A 26,099-nucleotide genomic window follows, 5' to 3' on the forward strand; every position below is an offset into this window, starting at 1 on the left:
GCAGGCAGGGGGCCAGACAGAGAATATTGGAGAAAGTAGAAGCTTGGAATGACTGTGGGGATTTTTTTCCAGTGGAAGGTTTGGAGTGGAGGAAGATGCAGGAGAGGGCGATGAGGAAATGGTCAAAGATGGCCTTATCAGCAATAACAAGCTCAGAGTCATTGAACCCAGGTGTGATGACAAACAAAACAAATGCATGTTACAGAGCAATTACAGTTAACACTAATGACCTGGACCCAGCACGGAGGGAGTCTCATTGTGGTTATCAATTAAAAACACACAGAACCAAAGATTACTTGGTCTGTGTTGTTCAGCATCACATTAGGTAGTTCATTTTACCCGCTGACTTATCGGGGAGCTCTTGCTAATTTCGTGCGGTGTCCCTCAGGGCTCTGTCCTCGGTCCCCTCCTCTTCACCCTCTATATGCTCCCCCTTAGTGACATCATCCGCAGACATTGGGTTAACTTCCACATGTATGCGGATGACACCCAAGTCTACCTTTCCTCCTCTACCTTCAACTCCACGACCCCCGATGTCCTGACAGCTGTCTGTCTGACATCGAGTCCTGGACGAGAGACAACTTTCTTCAGCTCAACGTGCGCAAGACTGAGGCCCTCCTGATTGGCTCACGTCAGCGCCTCCGCACCTCAGGCACTGACACCATCAGCATCCAAGACTGCACTCTCCACCTCTCAAAGCCATCAGGAACCTCGGGGTTCTGTTCGACCCTGAGCTGTCCTTTCTCCCTCATATCCGCACCACAACTGGCACCGCCTTCCATCACCTTCGGAACATCGCCAGACTACGCCATTACCTCACCCCTCACGCGGCTGAAACTCTGGTCCACACCTTTATCACCTCAAGGCTGGACTATGGGAACTCTCTCCTTCCCGGCCCTCCCTCCACACTGCAGGTCATTCAGAACTCTGCAACTCGTGTACTGTCTCGCACCAGACACCGCGACCACATCACTCCCACCCTCGCTCCCCTCCACTGGCTCCCCATCCCCCAGAGGATCGAATTTAAGATCTTCATTCTCATCTACAAGGCCATTCACGGCCTCGCTCCCTCCTACCTCTCCGACCTACTATCCCCCGTACCCTCCGTTCCTCTGGCTCCGGTCTGCTCCACATCCCCCGCCCCAACCGCCCTACCATCGGTGGCCGGGCCTTCAGCCTCTCAGCCCCTAGGCTCTGGAACTCCATCCCCCAGTGCTGCTTCCTCCCTCTCCTCCTTCAAAGCCGGTCTCAAGACCTTTCTCTTTGACCGTGCCTTCGGCTCCGCTCTTGACTCTCTACCCCCTCCTCGCTCCCTTCCTTCCCTCCTCACCCTGACCATTTCCCCCCATTGCTCAGGTCCTGACCCAACTGTCCAGCGCCTTGGGACGTCCTCCCGCCGTGAAAGACGCTCTATAAATGAAATCTTGTTTATCATTTCATCTAAATGGAAAAGAACTGGAAATGTATTTTTAACTATGTTGCCTAGTTTCCTGGATTAGAATAACTAAATTTATTGAACTGTAGTGAGGACAGTCCTCCTGACGTGAAAGACACAATACAAATGTAATTTTGTTGTTTGTTGTGAGAGACCCGTCTCACTGGGCTCTGAGAGACCCTCACAGAGCGAAGTTGGTGATCAACACTGGTTTTAGAGCAATCCCTCAACCTGGACTGTCAGTTAGCTCCAGTTACAGAAGAGTTCATAACACCGACAACTTGCACTTATATAGCTCCCTCTATGTATGGTAGCGTCATCATATCCCTGAGTTAAGAGTTTCTGTGGCGAAATGGACTTTCTGTACTTCACCTGGTTTGGCTCTGGGCAGCCCATGGTTCATGGTTGACGCATCTTCAAAGATTTTACATCAAGGCAGTTCAGAAATTATTTAATTTCATCCAAATAAAATTCTGATTCTGAGATTAGCTCCAGATATAAACACGACAGTCAAAAACTAATCCAGGCAATAGCTCTCAAGACCGGAGTTACAACTTCTGATTCTTCAGCCCCCTGCGACTTGGGGCCCCTTTAACCAGGCCTCGGAACCGACCCCGCATTTTTGCCTTTGTCCTGGGGTCAGAGAGAACAGCAACTTAGTGTCAGAGAGAATGCATGTGAGCGCTAATGTCTGGCAGCAGTTTGGGGGCTGAATGGGTGAATACACACATGCGAGGGTGTGTATGTCTTCATGAGTGGGGTGTAATAATCCTCATGAGGCATCTTTGTTATTTGGCCTGAAGAGTGCTACATAAATGCAAGTTGTTGTCTAAAAAGCACCACAGGATTTCAACTATATAGAGCCTTGGTCAGACCCCCATCTAGAGACTGTGTTCAGTTTTGGGCACCGCACCTCAGGAAGGATATATTGGCTCTGGAGTGGATGCAGTGCAGATTGACCAGAATGATACCAGGGCTTTAAGGGTTGAATTATGAGGACAGATTGCATAAACCTGGTCTCCATTCCCTTAAGTTCAGAAGGTTGAGGGGTGACCTGATTGAGGTTTTTAAAATAATAAAAGGATTCCCAGCCCTGCACTGGGGTAACGTGTGTGTGGAGGAACGTGTGTGTGGAGGGGGGGGACTAATGTTGTGTGTGTAGGGGTGTAGTGTAGTGTGTGTGGGGAGGTAGTGTAGCTGTGAGTGTGCAAGGGTAGTGTAGTATATGTGCAGGGAGTAGTGTAGTGTGTGTGTGGGGTTAGTGTTGTGTAGGGGAGCTAGTGTTGTGTGAGGAGGGGGCAGTGGAGTGTGTGAGGAGGGGGCAATGGAGTGTGTGAGAAGGGGGCAATGGAGTGTGTGAGGAGGGGGCAGTGTAGTGTGTGAGGAGGGGGCAGTGTAGTATGTGAGGAGGAGACCGTGTAGTGTGTGTGCGGGGGAGCTAGTGTGTGTGGGGGGGGCTAGTATTGTATGTATGTGGATAGTCTGTGTGCAGGGGGAGTGTGGTGTGTGTGTGTGTGGAGGGGGAGTGTGGTGTGTGTGTGTGTGGAGGGTGGAGGGGGTGTGTGGTGTGTGGGGAGGGGGGGGGGGGGGGGAGTGTATGTGTGTGGAGGGGGAATGTAGTGTGTGTGGGGGGGTAGACTAATGTGTGTGTGGAGGAGAAATGTGTGTGTGTGCGCGTGTGGGGTAGGGGTGGGGAAGGGAGGAGTAGATTAGTGTATATGTGAGTCACAGGGTCTCTTACCGCCGGTTGAGCTGCGACTTGTTCAGAGGTAAATAGGCAAAGGGATCTGGCTTTCCCTTCAGCTTCACATCACCCGTCCCTCTCTGCAAACAGAAAACCCATCAAACAATGAAGCCCAAATCCACCTTCTCTCCTCCCTCCCAATGGTGTTGACCGATCCTGAAGTCACGGGCCACAGAGATCAGCAGCCACAGACCAGGCAAAGAAAAGATCACATAGAAATGCAGGGAATCAGCAAGAGAGAGCAAGATCGCATCAGCACTGGCCCCGAAGCCTCTGCTCACAGGGCACTAGCTAACAGTGATTATGGATTAGCCCTTGCAGCAGAAGTAATAATATAATAATTCTTGCATTTGATACAGCATCTTATCAGTTTGTCGAGACGTCTCAAAGTGCTTCACAGGATATAGTGTAAAGTGGATTGACATGTACTTTGTGGGAAAAACGTGGCAGAAAATATAGGAGATTTTTGGCAGGCTTGAAGGTCAAAATATTTTTGGAAATATGTAGCAACAGATGGAAGAGCCAGTGTGGCCCCACCTGCCACGTGGGGTTCAGATGAGGGTAAAGTGTCACTCACTGAGGGTTTATACTCTGCTCCCGGCTTCCTCTTTGCCATTGGTCGATGAATCCCCAACCCTCCGGCTGAAACAAACATTCCGTAAATCAACACAGGAGAAGCAGCACAACCTTCTCAATATACATTAATAACCTGGACAGATATAGGTGACACAGCATCAAAGGTAAGAGTGAGAGTCCGTTGGGTTTCAAGAGGGATGTAGACAAGTACAGTGGAAACCGCTTGAGCCGGACACATGGCATTTTGTCTAGCGTAAGTGGCGTCTGAGATTAACGGAACTTCTTTCTGCCCAGCAGAGGTGCAGCGGAGCCTCCTCCCATCTATTGCCATTCTCATTGGACAGGAAAGGTGATTGACCGCCAGAAGCACTCCAGCCATTCGCAAATGGCTCCAGGCTTGTCAATCAATTGCAATTTAACTCCTCCCATTTCTTCGCTTGTGTCTTCGACATTCCTCCTCCTCCCTCACTGATAAGACAACCCAGAGCCTCTTGTGAATGGCTGGAGTCTGCTGACTCCTCCCATTTCCATCCCGGAGCCACTCGAGACACGGAGTAAGTAGCCGCAGTGGCAACCAACTAAGAATTTTGTCCAGATTAACTGGCATATTTACAATAGCTGAGGAATCAGGACCGGACGTTTTGTCTGATTTACCTGGGGTCCGGAGCTAACCGTCTCAAGCGGGGCTTCCACTGAATATGAGATAGAGGGTTGAAGGGAATGGGGAAATTGGACAGTTGCTTTAAGAGCAGGTGCAGATTCATTGGGCTGAATGGCCTCCCGTACTGTAAATGTCTCTGATTCTGTGTGAGGGTAACTACCCCCAAATAGAACCAACCATACCTTTATAGCGTGAATCCTTCTGCACCTCCTGATCAGCACCTTTTAATGATTGTTTCCGTCCAGCTTGCTGCATGGAGAGAAACCACACTGAGCACAGCAGCTAAAGGTACCATTTCACAAGTGAGGTCTGCAGGCACACCTGCTCTCCGTTACCTGGCCGAGCAGTTCATATGTCAAACAGACGGTGTCAGTATTCAAATCATAGCATGAATCCCATTCAAAACCACCCCACCCCCGAACACACCTTCCAGCAGCTTCCTAACCCAGTGGGACTTCAGGACAATCGTAGACCCAATTGTGGCTCCAACCCACCTCGATGTGGGGTTACGAACACAAGTTTTTTCCTCGCTCCTGCACGCTTTGAGATACTTACACTTTTCACACCAACTTCCTCTAACACATCATCAGTTTCGTCCTCAGAACCTGTTGAAAAAGAGATTCCATGAGAAGCTGGTCAGGTTTGGGGACCTCTTTCCCCCCCCTCCCCTCATTGGCCCCAAGGTAGCTTTCCTGTGAATGTCTCTTGCTCTCCTCACACTCGGTATTGTTTAGCTTCCAGCAGCGGCGATGCATGGAGAACCCAGAACCTGCCTCTTATTCACCTTTCAGCTGCTCCCCTTTGTCCTCAGCGACAATCAGACGCCCGTCTGAAGTGAATTTGAAATTGTGTTTGATTTTTACGTTCTTGTTTAGTTCAGGTTTAGTGGCTGCAACAGACAATTAAACGGCAGAATCAGGGAATGTGTTCAACCCACAGTGGCTCAATATACAGTGGCCCAGCAGAGCAAACAATTACCTTGCCAAAGTGACACAGCCCCCACGCTACCCCCACACCCACCACCCCCAAGAGCTATGCAGTCCTGCACATTGTGAGACATCACGTACCCAGCACCCTTTGTGCCACCTTGGGATCCAGGAAGTTCAGTGGTTCGTCTCCTTGTCCCTCCTGCAGCCAGGCCCGGTTAGGCTGTCTCCTCGCTCCCCACACTTCCCGTTCCTGTGCTGCTTCCTCATCGTCTGATTCCGTATCAGCCAGAATGTCATTAATACTGGAGTGGGAGTCACAACGAGTCAGACCATATAGCTTCCTGCATTCTCTTCCTCTCTCAGTACCTGACTCCTCCCCCCACCTGCCCACTCACATGTGCCCTCAAGCACACACAGCAGCTGACCTTTCCTCTCACACAAACCAGCTCTTGAAGACCACACCCACCCACATACACAATGCCTGACCCTTCCCACACACACAGCATATTGACAGCACCCCCCCACCCCCTTACACACACGGTGTATTGACTGCCACCCGTCACACACACAAACATCTGGTGTATTGTCTGCCACCCCCACTCACATGTATACACACACACACACACAGTGTATTGACAGTCTCCCCAACATGCCCCCTCACCTGTCAGTCTTGTTTTCTCGCTGCTCTTTATTCTCTCCTGGGGTCCGGTTGAGCGCTCGCTGCCTCTTGTTTCGAGCCTCTGCTTTACGGATATTGACAAGCACACGGTGATACTCCTCAGGGACCAGACTGTCAATCATCTCAAAGCTGCAGCACAGAGACAGCAGAGTTAGCAGCAACACACGGGGAGGGAGGGTGGGGGGGGGGGGGGAGGGCAATGTCTGATATGTGGAAACCCACCACCAGGCACTAAAGCAGCCAAACCAGACAGAGATCTACGTATGTTTCTATGCCAACTACACACAAGGGAGGGACATACCCAGCTTACCAAATTGTGTGCATTGGGGTGACTGCTGGTTTAACCTAATGGAGACTATGAAGAGTCATGCATATTATGTCCATTAGTTTGCAAATCAGGAACTAGGAGGCACAAATTTAAGATAAATCACGAAGAATCAAAGAAGAAGTTAGAAAAACAACCTGCATTTATATAATCTCCTGGACGCAAGATAGAATCGCAGAGCACTAGAAAAAAGTCTGAGGGTGGTTGCAACATACTTTGATGAGGGTTTCCCCTGAATTACTGAAGCTTCAGTGTCTCCAAGTGGCAGCAAAAGAAGGATATCACCATCTCCCACAGAGAAGCCAGCACCAGCAGAAGATACTTGGGACAAAACTTTCTCCAAGGTTTTCTTCCTGCAATTTATCCAATCCAGTGCCTCATATTCTGCTTACCCAAATTTCCGTGTCAATTTGGTGAAGATATTCTTTATTTTGACTCGGAAATGTCGCCTGATGTCATTTTGTACTGTCTTGATGCTCTCCATCTGTCACAGAACACCAATAATCAGTGCAGGCCGGCACACACCCGCAGCGCAGGCTGGCACCGAGGGGAGAGGCTGAGACACTCACCAGGAGCTGCAGGTGCTGGGCTAAGACACTCGTGTCTACCATGAAAATGACGACCTTGATGAAGCTGAAGGCGGATTTGACCACGTCCCGGGTACGGCTCTGTAGCAGGAGACACACACTGGTCAGCAGCTGCTCCACAGTGGCCGTGTCCATCTGTCCTGAGAAGGGAAGAGAATGGTCAGCACATCTCTGCTCCACACAATGCTCAGTGACACATCTGGGAGGAACAAACTAACATTTTTAACAGCACCTTATTCACTGAAAACTCGCTGTAATTACTATCAGCTACGGTGACTGTAGGTAAATACCACATAATTTGCACACAAGGTGAATGTTTGATTCAGAGAACTGTTGGCCAGGACACAAGGAAAAATATTTAAACAACAATATGCATTTATATAGCACTCTCCACACTGGGCGGGGCACCAGAGCTTAACAATGGTGGAGCCCAAAGCTGAGCCAGGGGGAGGGGAAGGTGACCATAGGCATAGCCGAAGAGGAAGGTCTTCAGGCATGAACTGAAGTTGGGTAAGGAGGGTCGAGGTGAATGGGTTGAGGGAGGGAGTTCCAAAGTTTCGGGGGTGTAGCAGCTGAAGGCACGGCCGCCGATGGTGGAGCGGAGGATTCGCGGGACATGCAGGAGGCCAGACCCAATAGAGCTGAGGCAGTGGGTTCTGCTATGGGGAGAGAGGTTAGAGAGATAGATTCAATGACTATTCTTGAACATTCACCTAAAAAAGGTAGACAGGATGTCTGTCTAATGTCTCATCTAAAGCAGTGACATAAACCCACTAAGTGATAGTTGCTCCAGTAGGAGGTGCAGAGTTTGAGCAGCAGCTGGATAGCTCTCTGCATATTAATCAAGGTGGCACCAAGCTTTGGGGTTAGAATGAAGAGACCAGATGCTGCACATTATTTTCTTTACCTTTGAATTCGAACAGCAGACGAGTCAGAGCCAGTACAGTGCAGCTAATCATGGTCACGGAGCCAGTCAGACCTGCGTACACCAGGCCCAGGTACTGCTGCAACGCTTCTGCAAAATGGAGTTACAATTTCAGGCACATTTATTCCTGTGTCTCAGCAATAACACTCCCCACACAAATATACACACACACACACAACATTCCCACAGAGGGAGGTTGTTCACAGAGATAATAATCTTTGCATTTGATATAGCACCTGTCACGTTTCAAAGTGCTTCACAGAATATATTGTGAAGTGAATTGACTATATTTTGTGGCCGATACGTGGCAGCCAATTGTGCACAGCAGCGAGTGTCCCACAAACAGCCGTGGATTGAGTGACCACAATATTAGTTTTTTTGAGGGATTATTACCCCCAGAAAGCGATCCAACAACTAATACCCGGATTCCTATCAAATGCTTAGGTAAACAGAGGCGTTGAAGTAAAGAAACTTGCCTAAGGTTTCTCCTGCCCGGGAATCGAATCCCAATCCTCTCACTTGTGAGGAAAGTGCGCTCACCAATACCCTATGGTACCCAATACTCTACAGAGATCTCTGGCTACAGATGATTGGGATGGTTGCAAAGCCTGGAGCAGCACAGTAACATTGTCCTTAAGCCCCCAGCAGGGAGCAACAACAAAATTACATTTATAGAGCACCTTTCACGTCGGGAGGACGTCCCAAGGCGCTGAACAGTCAGGTGACAGGATCCGAGCATGGGGGAGGGATGGGGTAGGAGTGGGGGAAGGCAGAGAGGTGGGAGGGCGAGCAAAGGCACGATTGAAGAGAAGGGTCTTGAGATCGGCCTTGAAGGAGGTAAGGGAGGAAGCGAGGCGAAGGGACCGTGGAATGGAGTTCCAGAATGTGGGGGAACGTCCAAGGCCAACACCTGCACAGACTCTCCGCTCCCTTAAGAACCCGGGATCTATCCACAGCCCAAGCTAAAGCCAGAGCTCGGAGGTTGCTGCTGGAATTTCTTTGTACCAATCACATGTTGGTCAGTGTTTGAGGGTTGATGACTCACCAAACTCATTATCAGAGAAGCGGAGAAAGGCTCGTCCGATCTCCACCAGCAACGTATATCCATTCCTCCGAGCTCCCACCGACACCTCCTTCATACAGATTATAACCTGCAGAGCAACAGCAGAACTGTGTATCTGTCTCTTGCACTTTGTCTTGCACAAAAATTCACAAGTGTGAATTTGTGTGCAAGAGTGTGTGAGTATGAGAATGAATGTGTGGCAGAGTGTGACGTACCTCAGGTATGAGAGCTATGATGAACTCCTGATGTTCCACAGCCAATTGTTTGACGATGTGAATCAGGCACTTTAACCTGGGCTGGAGACAGAAAAAATGTTTAAGGAAGTTTCCAACTGAAGGAGGGAAATATAAAACACCAAGGCATCAGCCAGTGACACTTGGTTCCCTAAAATCTATTAATCTGCATTCAATTTAAATACCTGTACTTTCATAACCTAATCCTACCTCTGTGCCTACCAGTCTCTCCCCACTCTCTCCATACCTGCATAGTCTCTCTGTGCCTGCCCCTCTCCCTCACTCACTGCTGCCCAGTCCATCTCTGTGATGTTCTCTCTCTCCTCGCACGAGGAGGACCTGCTGCAGCTTTAGGTCAGAGGCCAATTCCCTGCTCGGGGGGAGGGGTTCAGCAGCTGCTGTCTGTACGGTGGGAGGGATTGAACATAACTGAGCAACTTCACTGACACCTGATCAGAGAGGCCTGCACTTGTGAAGGCAATACCTTCAGGGAAAGGAAAGGGCATCGAGTGTCAGCACATTACCGGGATGGTACACCCCATGTTGGGTCCTTGCCAATAATACACAGGCTCAGCACCCCCTCAGCACCAATTTGATGATTCCTGTGTGTACCCACCCTCTTGGCGGGAGAGGCTGCGCACCGCAGTGACCCCAGCAACGTCTCCTTTAGATCCTCCAGATGTTTGTTGACAAAGTGTCGACACGGTTCCTGCTGCCCTCCGCACAGCTCCTCCAGAACACGGTAAGCCTTCTTCTGCTCACTCGGCACTTTGCTCTGTGCAGACAGATGGTTACATCACCTCAGGAACACAGTCCAGCATCTTCAACAGAGGGGAGACATGCAGAGGAGCTCGCACACACACGGTGGTGGTGGGGGGGGAAAACTTGCAGAGTTGGCCACACACGGGGATGGGGGGGGGCACATGAGCAGGAATGTTCACTTACCTGCAGAAATGAGCGGAGAGTCTGGTAGACAGTGCTCATACTCGGCTCATCCAGGTACGGTGCCATTGCCACAACCAGGTCCATCACTGAGAGCCTGATACACAGTGAGACATCACACCCAGCCTAACTCCACACCCACAGCCTGACCTCCCACACACACACACACAGACTGACCCCTCCCACACGCCTACAGCCTGACCCCTGCTCACACCCACAGCTTGCCCACCCCCACACATACATACACAGCTTGACGACCCGACCCACGCACCCACAGCTTGATTCCCCCCAACATACACAGACAACCTGACGCCTCCACACACAGCCTGACCATCCCCCCACACCCACAACCTGACCATCCCACACACACCCACAGCCTGACCCCCCCCCCCACACCCACAGCCTGACCACCCCACACACACGCAGCCTAAGCCCCCCCCCACCACACACACACACACACAGAGCCTGCCCGCCCACACAGACAGCCTGACACCCGCGCCCCACACGCACATACACACACACCTGGTTATGCTAACCTGCAGTTGTGCTAAAAACAGTGTAATGAAAGTGAAATTATTTTAAAATATTTCAGAATAAATAGTAACAATATATTGTTCCCGCTGTAAGTGTGAAGCGAGGTGTCAGCTTAGCCTGTCACACAGTCCCCACCCCTCCTTACCTGGTGAACTCTGAACTCTCCGAACTCATCAGCTTCTCAGTGGCTTTCTCCGTAAACCGACACACGAGCTGTTAATCAAATAACATTACCAACAGCAACAACAGCATTACATTTGTATAGAGCCTTTCACGTCGGGAGGATATCCCAAGGCGCTGGACAGTTACGGACCCGAGCTGGGGGTCGGGGTAGGGGAGGATGGAGTGGAAGCAGGGAGATTGAAAGCTTGGTCGAAGAGGAGGGTCTTGAAGGCGGCAAGGGAGGGGGCGAGACGGAGGGACTGCAAGATGGAAGTTCCAGAGGGTGGGATGGGGACAGAGTGGCGGAAAGCCCGCCCGCCAATAGTGGGACGATCGAGACAGGGACATGAAACAGGCTGGAGCCTGCTGAGCAGAGGGAGCGATCAGGATGGTAGGGGGTTAGGAGGTTGGAGAGGTAGGGGGGAGCAAGACCATGGAGGGCTTTGAAGGTGAGGACCAGGATCTTACCGGAACTTTATCCTCTGCGTGACGGGAAGCCAGTGGAATTAGGCGAGGATGGGGGTAAGAGGGTCGCGGAGCCTGGTACGGGAGAGGACATGGGCTGCAGAGTTCTGGATGATCTGCAGCCCGTGGAGGGAAGATTTGGGAAGGCTAACAAGCAATGAGTTTGCATAGTTGAGCCTCGATGTAATGAAAGCGTGTATGAGGCTCTCGGGGGCCTGCGGTGTGAGACAATGGCGGAGCCGGGTGATTTTGCGGAGGTGGGGGAAGGCAGAGCGTGTCACGGCACAGATGTAGGGTAGAAAGGATAGTTGAGGGCCAAACAAGGCCCCAAGGTTCTGGACTGGCTCAGTGAGGGGGAGCCTCCGTGGATCCTTCGATGGTGATGCTGTCAGCGCCTGAGGTGAGGAGGCGCTGACGAGAGCTAATCAGGAGCCTTGGTCTTGTTGACATTTAACTGAAGAAAGTTCGCTCTCATCCAGGACTTGATGTCTGACAGACATTGTGTCAGGACAGCAGTGGGTCCTGGAGTCCAGGGTGGAGGCAGAGAGGTAGAGTTGGGTGTCATCCGCATACATGTGGAAGTTGACCCCATGTCTGGGGATGATGTCACCAAGAGGGAGCACATAGATGTTGAAGAGGAGGGGATCAAGGACAGAGCCATGGACGTTGAGGTGAAAGGAGAGGAAGTGGATGAGGTGGGTTCACCAGGGGTCAGTGCAAGCAGGGAGGGGGCGGGGTCAGTGCGGGCAGGGAGGGGGCAGGGTCAGTGCGGGCAGGGAGGGGGCAGGGTCAGTGCGGGCAGGGAGGGGGCGGGTTCAGTGCGGACAGGGAGGGGGCGGGGTCAGTATCAGTGCTGTGCAGACTATCACCTGTTGCTCAGTGATGCTAAGGTAGCACCGGATGGTCTCCAGGATGGGCAGACGGTGTGAGCTGCCGTCACCGGGCACCGGCTCCGCACTGTACACATTAAATAGGATTGGGAGGAAATTCTTGGCAAATCGACTGACTTCAATTCGGTCCACGTCTGCAGTGTGATATAGACAGGAGTTTGACACACAGGGTAACCTGACTGCACCAACACAGACAACCACCACCCCAGACTGTCTGCAGTCCCCCAGCACAGAAACACCACCCCCCCCACACACTGACACCCCACCCCGACACCCAACCCCAAACTGACACCACCCCCCACACACTGATACCCCACACTGACCCCACCCCCCCCCCACACTTATACCCCCCCACACACAGACAACACCCCCCACACACTGACATTGACAACCCCACCCTCCCCCCGCTTGGTGACACTGGCAGTTCAGGGTCTGGGTCCAAGGCTGACACTCACCTGTCTCACAACTTCTGATGAGACCCCGAAGCCCCTGACAGATGGGCAGCCGCAGGTCGGGCCGGTCACTGATGGCTGAGCCGAGTGTCCGTGCGAGGCCCTGAAATGCTGAGGCCGTGTCTGTGGGCTTCGTGCAAAACCCTGGCAACAGTGTCCACACCTGCAACAGAACATCAGGGGATCATCAACTACCCTGAGGGTGAGCTACTTCCTCCCCCCCACCCCGCCCGAGTGTGAGCTCCTCCCTTCCCCCCACCCTGCCCGAGTGTGAGCTCCTCCCTCCCCCCCCACCCGAGTGTGAGCTCCTCCCTCCCCCCACCCAAGTGTGTGCTCCTCCCCCCACCCGAGTGTGTGCTCCTCCCTCGCCCCCACCCCGCCCAAGTGTGAGCTCTTCCCTCTCCCCCTGGTCCGAGTGTGAGCTCCTCCCTTTCCCCCCCCACCTGAGTGTGAGCTCCTACTCCTCCCCCCTTCCCGGGATTGGGATGCACCATGTTTACCTGCCACTGCAGAGTGTCGTAGATTTTAGCTTCCAGTGACTGGCCGGTCTGAGCAAGCTCCACGGCTGTGTAAGGGAAAGCGTGTGAGAACAGAGAAAACACAGACGGAACCCTCCTCTCCCTCCCGCTCCCAGTCTCCCTTCCCCCCACTCTCCCCCTCCCACCAGGATATCTTCTCATTCTCCTACCCCTGCTCTTGAGGCTTCCAGCCAGAGGCAGGAAATATCTGTTGAAGAATCCGAGCTGTGTGTGTTTGACGTGATCACGGATGACAGGTATGAGCCAACTTCGGGGAAAGTCAAAATTCCGTCTGTAACGACACATGGTCTTAGCTGATCACTCAACATAAACATTAACTTTATTACTGCCTCGACCTCCAGAATGACGTGGGATTGAACTCATTCACTAAGATGCCCTTTAGCTCCGGTTTACTGGATCCAGACCCTCAAAGCTGTAACGCACACCCACCCTCCCTCACTGCCCGCCCCCAGCCATACCCTGCTGTGTCACTCACTCTGTGCCATCAATCTGTAGCGGTATTGCCTGCAGCACAGCCTCTGGTCCCATGCTCTCCACAGCAGCACCCACCGTGCGGTCCAGCTCCCCCGTGTAAGCAAAGTGGGCTGTCGATCGCAGATCACAAAGTGACTGTAGACACTGGGAGCCGAGAGAGAGACGTTACCAATGAGTTGCAGTGAGAGATCCCCCACAGTGGACACACTACACAGGAGGATAGACCGTGGCCGGTGATCGAGCTGCTACTTCTCACCTGCTTCACGATGGGAAATGCCGGTTTCCCGACCGCCTGGATGAAGGTGCCAAGAAGCTGCAGAACGAAGGCCCAGGAACCGTGAAACCGATACGTCAGCCCCTCCTCTACCACCCTGCAACCAAAAGCAGCCAATCAGATCACTGCCCTGCTCTGTACCAACTATAAAATGTCTGGTGACCACACACTGCAGGTCCATGTCCAGAATCAACTGATGTGGAAACTTAGGCTTCGGAGCAACAGCTACTGGAACCTGGAGTCCAAATTTGTCAACACTGGTTTAGTGCAAAGTCAGTTGTGGGCTTCAAGAGGGAAATAAACGGGTAACGAGGCTGAAGGTGTATGGGAATGGGGCAAGGCAACTGGAGCCTCCTTCTGTGCTGCTGCTTAAACACAGCACCTCCAACTGGTGGAACCTTCACTCAGTGGGCGAGATTGCATGTCTCCTTCAAGCTGAACTAGAAAGCAACTTATTTTGGTCAGTTGGGTGTCTGACACATGCGGAAACACATCGCCAAGCTTAAGAGTTTCCATATCAGACAGGATTCCATTTATACGTTTCTCACAAATCTCAGTCACACAACTTTAAGAACATAAGAAATTTTAGATAAAAAAAGTCCATCTAGTCCGCCTTCCACCTTCTCAGTGTCTAGTCGGTTTGTGATCTGCGATCGACAGTCCACTTTGCTTACACGGGGGAGCTGGACCGCACGGTGGGTGCTGCTGTGGAGAGCATGGGACCAGAGGCTGTCAGGAAGGCGGAATAGATGGACTTTTTTCATTGCATGTACATATGTCCCAAACTACCTATATACTATATCCCGTAACGTTATTTCCTAAAAGAAAACTACCTACAAAACATTAACATTACATGTGTATAGCGCCTTTCACATTGGGAGGTGCTGGACAGAGTACAGCATTTCAGACCCGAGCTGGGGTTGGGGGGGAAAGGGAGGGGAGAGAAGGGGGGTGGTCGATGGCATGGTCTTGAGGAGGGTCTTGGGGCGGGACTTGAAGGAGGCTAAGGAGGGGGCGAGGTGGAGTGGCTGGGGGATGGAATTCCAGAGGTTGGGGGCAGAGTGGCTGAAGGCTCTCCCGCAAATGGTGGGGCGGGTAGGTCGGGGGACGTGGAGCAGGCCGGAGCTGGCTGAGCGGAGGGAATGGCTGGGTTGGTAGGGGGTTAGGAGGTCGCACAGGTATGGTGGGGCGAGGCCACGGAGGGCTTTGTATGTGAGGACCAGGAACTTTAACTGGATCTTCTGAAGGATAGGGAGCCAATGGAGTCGGGCGAGAGTGGGGGAGATGGGGTCACGGAGCTTGATGCAGGAGAGGGCACGGGCTGCAGAGTTCTGGATTATCTGCAGCCTGTGGAAGGAGGGGTTGGGAAGGCCGACACGCAGGCGTTTGAATAGTCGAGCCTGGAGGTGATGAAGGCATGAACAAGAGTCTCAGCGGCCTGAGGGGTGAGGTAGTGGAAGAGTCGGGCAATGTTACGGAGGTGAGGGAAGGCAGAGCAGGTCATGGCTTGAATGTGGGGGAGCAAAGATAGTTGAGGGTCGAACAAGACACCCAGGTTCCTGACTGGCTGGTGAGTTGGTGAGCTGTGAGCAACCATGGAGGTTGATGCTGCCAGAGCCTGAGGTGCTGAGGCGCTGGCGTGAGCCAATCAGGAGAGCCTCAGTCTTGTTCACATTCAACTGTTGGAAATTTACCCTCATCCAGGACTTGATGTCCGACAGGCAGTCTGTCAGCCCAGCAGTGGTCCTGGAGTTGAGGGTGGAGGCAGAAAGATAAGAGTTGGGTGTCATCCACATTTGGAAGTTGACCCCATGTCTGCGGATGATGTCACCAAGGGGGGAGCATGTAGATATTAAAGAGGAGACAAGGACAGAGCCCTGGGGGATGCCAGACATGACAGAGTGGGGGCTGGAGGAGAAACCGTTAGAGGCAACAAAGTGGAGACGGTGAGAGAGATAAGAATCAAACCAGGCAAGGGCAGGTCCGTGAAGATTGAGCAAAGCGGAGAGGCGGCGTATGAGGATGGAGTGGTCGACAGTGTCAAAGGTGGCAGAGAGGTCGAGGAGGATAAGGAGGCAGAGGGAGCCCTGATCACAGATGTTCAGAATGTCACTAAAACCTAATTTGTGTTTGAAAGAATCAACATTTCCTGCTTCAACCGTCTCCCTAGGGAGCCTGTTACACAGGTTCACTATTTGCTCACTGAAATAGTGTTTGCGTAGATTTGTTCTGAATTTATCCCTTTCAATTGCAGGCCGTGTCCTCTGGTTTTACTATTCTGGACAAGTTGAAATAGCTTCTCATGATCTATGTTGTTTTAGATTCTCAAAGACAGCAATCGTGGTTTACATCCTCTGAAAGGCTTTGGAATGTCCTTCTGATGTGAAAGGTGATACACCAAATGTAAGGATTATTATTATTTTGCCACCTTCAAATTGGAAATTTCCATTGAAAGTCAGGAATGGAATTCATTCTCTCCCTAGAGGGATGAACTCGAATTACTGAATTCTGAAGATTATTAGCGGAGGTTGGCAAGAGTGGGCACTGAGATAACTGCTGGAGTTTAACCAGCTTAAACCACATAGCTTGAGAGCACTGTCTGGGAAGCTTCCTGCTGCTTGTCCAGCTGGGACACCCCACCCATTAGGGCTTCGGCTTGCAAGGTTAACGGGAGCCGAGTGGGAAGAATCCCTGCTCCTTGTGACTGGTCTGCCTTTCCGAGTCTTGCTGATGAGCCTGCCTGGACTGTGCTGTCATCAGCAGTGCCCTGGAATACTGCGGACCCGCGTGGCTCAGGAATTACCAAGATCGCCAGATGATTGACTCAGCCCTGACATTCTGTTGCCAAGCATGTCACCCTGAAGTCCTGTCAGCTCGAAGGAGACTGCTCAAAACGTGACAATGTGTGGCAAGGACTGTCATTCCATTTCAGGCATGGGGAAATCTGCATGTGTAGGTGACATACACAGAACTCTCAGACTGTTGACAATTAAGCACGGTGATGGCTTCCACACGCCAGACACCTGGCTCCCCTCTGATACCCGCCTCATCTGACACACTCGCCCTACAGCGACACACTCGCCCCACAGCGACTCACACACTCGCGCATCGCGACACAAATTTGCGCACCGCGACACACACTCACACAGCGACACTCACACAGCGACACACTCTCACACCACGACACACTCAAACTCACACAGTGACATAGGTGCTGAGTCACATTCACCTGAACATCCTGCAGATGGAGGAGGTGGGAGCGATGGATTCAATGTCTGCTGCAGCCGGGGCCACACATTCTCTCAGCAACACCTGCACAAGACATTTACTGTTACATTTACTCCAATTTTCTCTTGATTTGTGCTCACTCCGATGTAACCTTGGAACATCAACCACAAATGCTGCTGGAATAGAATCCAGTACAGCTTTTGAAAGGAAACTGGGAAAATATTTGAAAGAAATAACAACTTGAATTTATACAGCACCTTCCTAAGAGTCCTGCACAGTATACATAGTGAGGGAGAAAGGCAGGCGATTCGGACTAAGAAAAGATGGCTGAATGGCCTCCTTCCACGACTATTATTAGAAGAAATGGAGAACATTGTAACCTCCATCTCTGTCACCCGTTTCCACTTCCCTCCCTCTGTCTGATCACTGCAGTGTCATGTCATTCCAGCTGGAAATCATCTCACCTTCATGGCCTGAGCGGCGGCGGAGAGGACCTGGCTGTGAGGTGACAAGAGACAATTCATGGCTGTGGAGAAGAGACGAGGGAGATGTGCCAAGCAAAGGGAGCTCTGTAACCTAACACAAACACAGGTCAGTACAACGCAGATTGTGGATAACTGAAGTCCTGACCGCTCCAATTAACCCCTCCCTTGACAAGCTTCCTCCCCCTACATGAGCAGCCCCTGGTCTGTACCTGAACAGATTAATGTGAGCTTTCTCCAACACCGCCAGCCAGGCCAACATCGGCTGCAGGTCCTTCTCATTCGGCAAATAATCGTACAGAGCCTGTGAGGATAAACATGAGACTGAGCTGACACACACACACAGCACACCCTCTTCCAACTTTGAGCTCACACAAACACACACACAATCCCCTCGCCCCGATACTAACCCCAGGCTGGACATTGTACTTACTGTAATAATCTGAGCATTAAGTTCCGCTGTCAGAAGCGAGGAGTTGGATTTGGCGCTGAACAGTCCATGGAATACCTGCATAGCGCATGCTGTGATCATCTGCAATAGAGAGTGAGTTACTGACCAGGAGTGTGGGGGTGGTTTCCGTTGCTGGAAGCTCTGGAGAGAGTAGGGATAGAAGGGTGGCTGAAGGCACGGTTGAAGAGGAGGGTCTATTTAAGAAGGGTGGGAGAGAAAAGATGGGGAACTATAAACCAGTTAGTTAGTCTGACATCGGTGGTAGGGAAAATTCTAGAATCCTTAATTAAGGATGTAGTAGTGGGATACTTAGAGGATCACAATATGATTAGACAGAGTCAACATGGCTTTACAAAAGGGAAGTCATGCTTAACAAGTCTTTTAGTTTTTTTGAGGACATATCAAGTAGATTAGATAGGGGGGGGATCAATGGATGTAGCATATTTAGATTTCCAAAAGGCATTTGATAAGGTGCCGCATAAAAGGTTGATCCACAAGATGAGGGCCCATGGAATTAAGGGGAATATATTAGCATGGATTGAAGAATGGCTAATGGGAAGAAAACAAAGAGTAGGTAAACGGGTCCTTCTCAGATTGGTGGGATGTGACTAGTGGTGTGCCACATGGATCATGTATAATCTACATCAACGATCTAGATGAGGACATCGAACTTAATATATCCAAATTTGTGGATGACACTAAAGTAGGAGGGAGAGTAAACACCGAGGATGACATTAAAAAAATGCAACGAGATATAGATAGGCAAGGTGAGTGGGCAAATAGGTGGCAGATGAAATATAATGTAGGGAAGTGGGAAGTCATCCACATAGGTGGCAAAAACAGTAGAGCAGATTANTTTTTAGAAGGGGAGAGGCTAGATTATGTTAGCATTCAGAGGGACTTGGGTGTCCTTGTATACTAGTCACAAAAAGTTAGTTTGGAGCTACAGCAAGCGATTAGGAAGACTAAGTGTGTTGGCATTTGTTACAAAAGGGTTAGAATATAAGAGTAGGGAAGTATTGCTGCAACTGTATAGGGCCCTGTTGAGACCGCACCGAGAGTATTGTGTGCAGCTTTGGTCTCCTTATTTAAGAAAGGATGTACTCGCCTTGGAGGGGTACAATGTAGATTCACTAAGTTGGTACCTGAGATGAAGGGGATGAGTTATGAGGATAGGTTGAGCAATTTAGGCCTATATTCTCTAGAATATAGAAGATTGAGAGGTGATCTTATGGAAACCTATAAGATTATTAAGGGGCACGACAGAATAGATAGTGGGAGACTTTTTCCCCTGGTTGGAGAAACCATAACCAGGGGTCACAGTCTTAAAATTAGGGGTAAGTCCTTTCCTACTGAGTTGATGAAAAACTTCTTCACTCAGAGGGCAGTGAATTTATGGAATTCTCTACCCCAAAGGGCTGTAGATGCTCAGTCCTCGAACATATTCAAGACTGAGATTGATAGATTTCTTGTGGATAAAGGGATATGGGGATAAGGCGGGCGGGTGGAGTTAGAATAGATCAGCCATGATCTTATTGAATGGTGGGGCAGGCTCGAGGGGCCGAATGGCTCCTAATTCTTATGTTCTTATGTCTTGAGACGTGCCTTGAAGGAGGCGAGAGAGCGAGGTGAAGGGAACATCTCACCAGTTCTGGCCCCGGCTCCACTGTCTCCCCATCCCCGAACGGATCGACTTCAAGATCCTCTCACTTGTGTACAATCCCTTCACTCTCTGGCACCTCCCTCTCTCTCCAACCCCCTCACTCCCCAATACCCCACCCGGTGCCTCTGCTCGACTGGCACCAGTTCCTTGCACCCTCAGCCATTGGAGGTCACACTTTCAGCCACTAGGCCCCGAAACTCTGGAACATTCTCCCTCAATCCCTCCGCCTTGCCCCCTCTCTCCCCTCTTTCAAGTCTCGCTTGAAAATTTTCCTGCTCGACCGTGCTTACACTTGACCCCCGCCACCCACTCCCGGGTTCGGAGTCAGTATCCACCACTATTAAGCGCTCTGAGACTCTACCCTGCGTGGAGGGCGCTATATAGGGACATCCTCCCGATGTGAAAGGCGCTTTACAAATGTAATGCCGTTGTTGTTAAAAGTGCAAGTTGTTGTTGTTGTTGTTGTATGTGGGACAGGACAGAGCAGATCGAGCCTCACTCACCATGTGGCTCATGGTCATTACTCTGAGCAGCGTCTCGCAGCATGACTTGACACAGGAGATGGGGAAACATGGCAGCACCTCGCGGAGCAGTGACAGCACGTGCAGAGTGCTCGTGGCTTCCTTACTGCCTGCAGGAAACCCACAACACACATCAGCATCACGCCCACCCTCCCCGACTCCACTGGCTCCCCATCCCTCAGAGGATCTAAATTCTCGTCCTCACCTTCAAGGCCTTCCATGGCCTTCCCTCTCCTACCACTCCGACCTGCTAACCCCCTAATCAACCTGTCTGCTCCCTTTCTGACTCTCTGCCCCCACCCCCTGGAACTCCATCCCATTCCCTGTGCCTTGCTCCCTCCCCTCCTTCAAGGCACGTCTCAAGACCAACCGTGCCTTCAGCCACCCTCCTATCCCCATTTTGCCCAGCCCCCCAATGGCTCGGGTCCTAATACCTGACTGTCTCATTGTTTTAAAACTTGTATATACAGCCCCTCTCACACAGCACACACAGGGTACACAACCTACATACAGCCCCTCATGTGTACACAGTAGGAGATGACCCTACCTCCAGATTCCTCAATTTGCTGGATGCAGAATCTGGCTGTTGACTGTGCGGCTGGATGATGGGGAGGGGCCATGTCACTGAACATGAAGTCGGAGCCTCTCAGGATGGAGCAGATCGTTCTGTGGGCCTCCTTCCTCACCTGTCACCAGAGGAGGTCAGTGAGCGATCATACACACACCCCCTCCCACCGCCCATACCCACAACCCCCTCCCCGTACACACACAGCCTGTACACACAATCCCACCCAACCGTACCTACACAGCCCTCCATACACACACAAGCCCTCATGTGCAAACACAGCTGCCCCCTGTACACTGGCTGACGCTCACCTTGGGCTTGCCATGGATGGTGAAGCTCAGGACTCCATGGTAAACCTGCAACGTGGACGGGTAGCTCCACACGGTCAGATCCTGTCTCCGCAGTAGTGAGGCCAGACATGACAGCACCTGGGCAGCAAGAGCAACGCAAGAGAGAATCAGCCACTTATACCAGGTTGGGCAACAACATGCTTCAGCAATCATTTTGCCTACAAAATATACAGTCAATTCACTCTAAGTTAAGGCGCTATATCAATGCAAGGATTATTATTATTCACTAGCCACAGTGGGGGGAGGGGGGGGTGGGAAGATAGCAAGAGTTCCAACTGCATACTGCTGTGTAGAGAGCTCTTGCTGGGGGGAGCGGCGGGGGGAGAGGGTGTAGTTGAGCTTACTGATGCTCACTGTCTGGACTTCACATGAACATTGTCCACTTGGGCAAGCTGTCACAGAACAACAACAGTATTACATTTATAGAGCGTCTTTCATGTTGTGAGGATGTCTCAAGGTGCTGTACAGTCAGGGATCAGGACACAAGCACGGGGGAGGGGTGGGGTAGGGGTGAGGGAAGGCAGAGAGGTGGGTGGGCGACCGAAGGTACGATCGAAGAGGAGGGTCTTGAGACCAGCCTTGAAGGAGGCAAGGGAGGAAGCGAGGCGAAGGGACTGTGCGATGGAGTTCCAGAGTGTGGGGGCAGAAAGGCTGAAAGCCCGGCCACCGATGGTAGGTTGGGTCGGGTGTGAGACATGGAGCAGGCCGGAGCCCGCTGAACGGAGGGAGCGGGCAGGTTGGTAGGGAGTCAGCAGATCAGAGAGGATGGCCTTGAAAGTGAGGACGAGGATCTTGAACTCGATCCTCTGAGAGAAGGGAAGCCAGTGGAGTCGGGCGAGGGTGGGAGTGATGGGGTCGGGCGAGGGTGGGAGTGATGGGGTCACTGGTGCGCGAGAGTACACGAGCTGCAGAGTTTTGGATGATCTGCAACTTGTGAAGGGTAGAGTTGGGAAGGCCAATGAGGAGGGAGTTTCCATAATCAGGCATTGAGGTGACGAATGTGTGGGTGAGGATTTGGGGGCCTGAGGGGTGAGGTAGTGGCGGAGTCTGGCAATGTTGTGGAGGTGGTGATAGGCAGTGCTGTTATGGCGTGGATGTGGGGGAGAAAGGAAAGTTCAGGGTCAAACAAGACCCCCAGGTTCCCGACTGGCTTAGTGAGGTTAAGTGTGCAGCCGTGGAGGCTGATGCTGCCAGTGCCCGAGGTGCGGAGGCGCTGGTGCGAGCCAATCAGGAGGGCCTCGGTCTTGATGAAAGTTGTCCCTCGTCCAGGACTTGATGTCGGACAGGCATTTGTTCAGGACGCCAGTAGTCCTGGAGTTGAGGGTGGAGGCAGAGAGATAGAGTTGGGTGTCATCCACATACATGTGGAAATTTACCCCATGTCTGCGGATAATGCCACCAAGGGGGAGTATGTAGAGGGTGAAGAGGAGGGGACCGAGGACAGAGCCCTGAGGAACACTGCACGAGACAGTGCGGGGGCTGGAGGAGAAGCCGTTTTCTGCGACGAAGTGGAGGCAGTGTGAAAGGTAGGACCTGAACCAGTTAAGGACAGAACCTTGAAGGTTGAGGTGGGAGAAGAAGTGGTGGAGAAGGATTGAATGGTCCACGGTGTCAAAGGCAGCAGAGAGGTTGAGGAGGACGAGAAGGCAGAGGGAGCCCTGGTCACGCATGGTCAGGATGTCGTTTGTGACCTTGACCGGAGCAGTTTCCATGCTGTGGGCAGCACAGAAACCCAATTCTAAGGGTTCATGGAGGGAGTGGGAGAAGAGGAAAGAGCGAAGCTGGGAGGCAACAGCTCTCTCAAGGACCTTGGATAGGAAAGGGAGGTTTGAGATGGGCCGGTCGCTGGATAGCTGTGATGGATCAAGGGAAGGTTTCTTCAAGTTGGGGCTGATAATGGCTGTTTTCAGGGGGGGAAAGAACAGTGCCAGATGACAGGGAAAGGGAGAGAGAACATGTATGAGTCACAAAATATAAAACAAATGGTGGAACTTCTCCTGCATGTTCCTCGCTCACATCTATGGTGTTCATTGAGTCACTTACCCATCGCACAGCTGCTGTGGATCCAGAGCCCATCTCACTTCCCAGGACATTAATAAACACCTGCGCCGTTTCCGAGAACTTCCTGATCAGCACTGGAGCAGGAACCCTGCAACAACAACAAATGATATTTGTTGAGAGCCTTTCATGTCGGGAGGAGTCCTGAGGAACAGGCCAAGAGCAGATATTGAAAGCCCAGACCATTCGCCACACCGAGAGCAATGTACAAGCCTCGAGTGTCTGTACATACCGCTTCATCACCAAATTCAGCAGATAAGCAACAGCTGCAATTGATTCCTCTGTCTCAACTGCTCCCATTGTAGTCATCTGAGAAACAGCAAGACAACATGTCAGCCAAAGAAACAGAGAGCACGAGTCAGAGACTGTGAACCTGAGAGAAAATTGGAGGGTGGGAACCAAAGAGAAACAGAAAGCCTTGGGTAGAGAGACACACAGAACGCACGGGGCAGAGACACAGAAAGTCTGGGGCAGAGAGAGAGACACACACACACACAGAGACACAGAGAGATGCACAGAGACGCGCACACACAGAGAACCTGGGGCAGAGAGCGTGAGATAGAAGAGCAGACAGACCAACAGAGAAAAGGACATGAAAGAGAAATGTTAAATCCAAGATGAGGGACATACCCAACTGCTATTGCAGGACTACATTTCATATCCCACCTTCTCTGTCCCTATCTTTGACATCTTGTTCACTTTCCCACCTCAACCCTCCACAAGCGCCAGGTCATCCATTGCCACAGACCCTTTTTATGTCTGCTTCCCCATCACCAGTGAGTGCACATTCAGCCATTTTGCCTGCTCTCTGGAAGGTCCCGCCACAGAGGATAGTAAAGACAAAGCACAGATCACCTTAATTTCAAACAGATTTATGTTATTAGATTTGGGAAAAGGTGTTTCCTGGAGAACATTGGAAGCTTATTCAAATGGATCAATGTTTTACGCCTGCTTCAAGTTGGGTTGTCTTGCTCATGTCCATGTTGAACCCATCCCCTTCCTCAGACTTACCAAAGCAGCAAAGTATTCAGTCTCGGTTTCATTCCCTCCTTCTGCTCGAATCACATCAGTAACCGCAGCCAAGACAGCACAGACCTGCAAATGAGAAGCGTTAGCAACACAGCCTTCCAAACACACCACAGAGCCGCCCTTCCCCACAGACCTCCCAACCACACATCAGCACTGCTGCCTTTGGGCACTCACACAAGTAATGGCCACAATCAAAGTACCATAGAGCAACAGGCACCTCAATCAGTGCCAGGCACCAATACCCCAGCACGTCAGTCCCCCAACAGGAGTCAGCGTTTTCTGGAAAAGCTTGAGTGTACGTGATAGCCTCTCACCTCTTTATGTGCGGCTGAGTTGGACTCCCAGAGACGCTGCACTCGACTGAACGTCAGGTTGCTACAGTCGGAGAGGCCGCTGAGGAAGGTGCCGCCTGTCTGCTCTGTCAGCGCTCCCTCCTCTCCAGGGCACGGCTGCAGCTCATTGTGTAGCTTCAGGGCACTCACTGTGAGATCACTGTGTCCTGGAGAGCAAATGTTGATATAATAATAATCCTCACATTTGATATAATAATAATCCTCACATTTGATATAATAATAATCCTCACATTTGATAGAACACCTTTTCACGTCTTCGAGACGTCTCACAGCGCTTCACAGGATATACTGTAAAGTGAATTGACTGTGTACTTGTGGGTGAAACACGACGGCCAATTGCTCACAGCAGTGTCCCCACACACAGCCGTGGACTGAATGACCAAATTATTATTATATCGTCTGTAATACGTTTACATTTCCTCCTCAGAAAAAACCCTCAAAAAAGTGTAACTATAATTACTAAAAATGTGCTAAAAAATTGATGTAACATTTATTTTTTCGTATTTTGTACATTTATTGCTTTCGCTGCAGAAAAAATTCCAGAACCATTTCCCACATTTGTTTGGGGGCGCGAGGCCGGGAACAGCGAACAGCGCCCCCACACCCCCCGGGCCCCCCCCCACACCCCCCGGGCCCCCCCCCCCCGCCCCCCCCCCCCACACCCCCCCCCCCCCCACACCCCTCCCCCCCCGCCCCCCCCTCACCCCCGGGCCCCCCCCCACACCCCCCGGGCCCCCCCCCTGTCCCCCCGGCCCCCCCCCCCCCGGCCCCCACACCCCCTCCCCCCCCGGGCCCCCCACACCCCCGGCCCCCCCCACCCCCCTCCCCCCCCGGGCCCCCCCACACCCCCCCCCCGGGCCCCCCCCCCCCCCCCCCGGGCCCCCCCCCCCCCCCCCCCCCCCCCCCCCCCCCCCCCCCCCCCCGGGCCCCCCCACACCCCCCGGCCCCCACCCCCCCCCCCCCCCCGGGCCCCACCCCCCGGGCCCCCCACACCCCCCCCCCCCGGGCCCCCACCCCTCCCCCCCGGGCCCCCCAGACCCCCGGGCCCCCCACACCCCTCCCCCCCCCCGGGCCCCCCACACCCCCCCCCCCCGGGCCCCCCACCCCCCGGGCCCCCCACACCCCTCCCCCCCCCCGGGCCCCCCACCCCCCCCCCCCCACACCCCCCCCCCCCCGGGCCCCCCACACCCCTCCCCCCCCCCCCGGGCTCAGGTCTGTGATCACAGCTCAGGCCCCACGTGGTGTAGGCCCGAAGCCTCTGCCTTTCCTGTCCTGGACCCCGGGCTCTCACCTGGAGCTTTGCTGAAGAAGCGGCTCCGCGCGGCCTCTCGGAAGCGACTCGTCTCGGGGTTCGAGTCGCTGCTGTGTCCCTTCCTCCAGCGCTTTAGTTTCCTGTTGACTCCGGCGCGGAGCCGCCCGGCCTTCACCATCCTGTGCCGCCGCCACACCGACTGCGAGCACCGGCGGCTCTCACAGCGGGACTGCGGGGACAGCGCCCCCCGCCGCCAGG

General features: G+C 52.5%; 1 protein-coding gene across 1 annotated transcript; it reads right to left on the reverse strand.

Moving 5' to 3' along the window:
- Positions 1–1,870: 1,870 nt before the first annotated feature.
- Positions 1,871–26,068, reverse strand: rrp12 (ribosomal RNA processing 12 homolog). The gene is made up of 34 exons (XM_007910560.2): positions 25,881–26,068; positions 24,551–24,735; positions 24,219–24,302; positions 23,440–23,516; positions 23,193–23,298; positions 21,111–21,227; positions 20,782–20,920; positions 20,217–20,344; positions 18,033–18,131; positions 17,812–17,903; positions 17,582–17,693; positions 17,119–17,201; positions 13,872–13,986; positions 13,617–13,759; positions 13,291–13,412; positions 13,103–13,167; positions 12,606–12,765; positions 12,130–12,284; positions 10,779–10,846; positions 10,103–10,196; positions 9,774–9,932; positions 9,140–9,220; positions 8,907–9,012; positions 7,844–7,951; positions 6,919–7,076; positions 6,742–6,833; positions 6,007–6,153; positions 5,484–5,647; positions 5,201–5,305; positions 4,972–5,021; positions 4,599–4,665; positions 3,757–3,821; positions 3,177–3,259; positions 1,871–2,068 (listed from the first exon to the last, which is right to left on the reverse strand). The coding sequence occupies exons 1-34, from the start codon at positions 26,017–26,019 to the stop codon at positions 1,984–1,986; spliced, it is 3,753 nt and encodes a 1,250-aa protein (XP_007908751.2). The 5' UTR covers positions 26,020–26,068; the 3' UTR covers positions 1,871–1,983.
- Between the last annotated feature and the right edge of the window lie 31 nt (positions 26,069–26,099).

Source organism: Callorhinchus milii, unplaced genomic scaffold (assembly GCF_018977255.1).
Source record: "Callorhinchus milii isolate IMCB2004 unplaced genomic scaffold, IMCB_Cmil_1.0 Scaffold7, whole genome shotgun sequence".
Lineage (NCBI taxonomy): Eukaryota > Metazoa > Chordata > Chondrichthyes > Chimaeriformes > Callorhinchidae > Callorhinchus > Callorhinchus milii.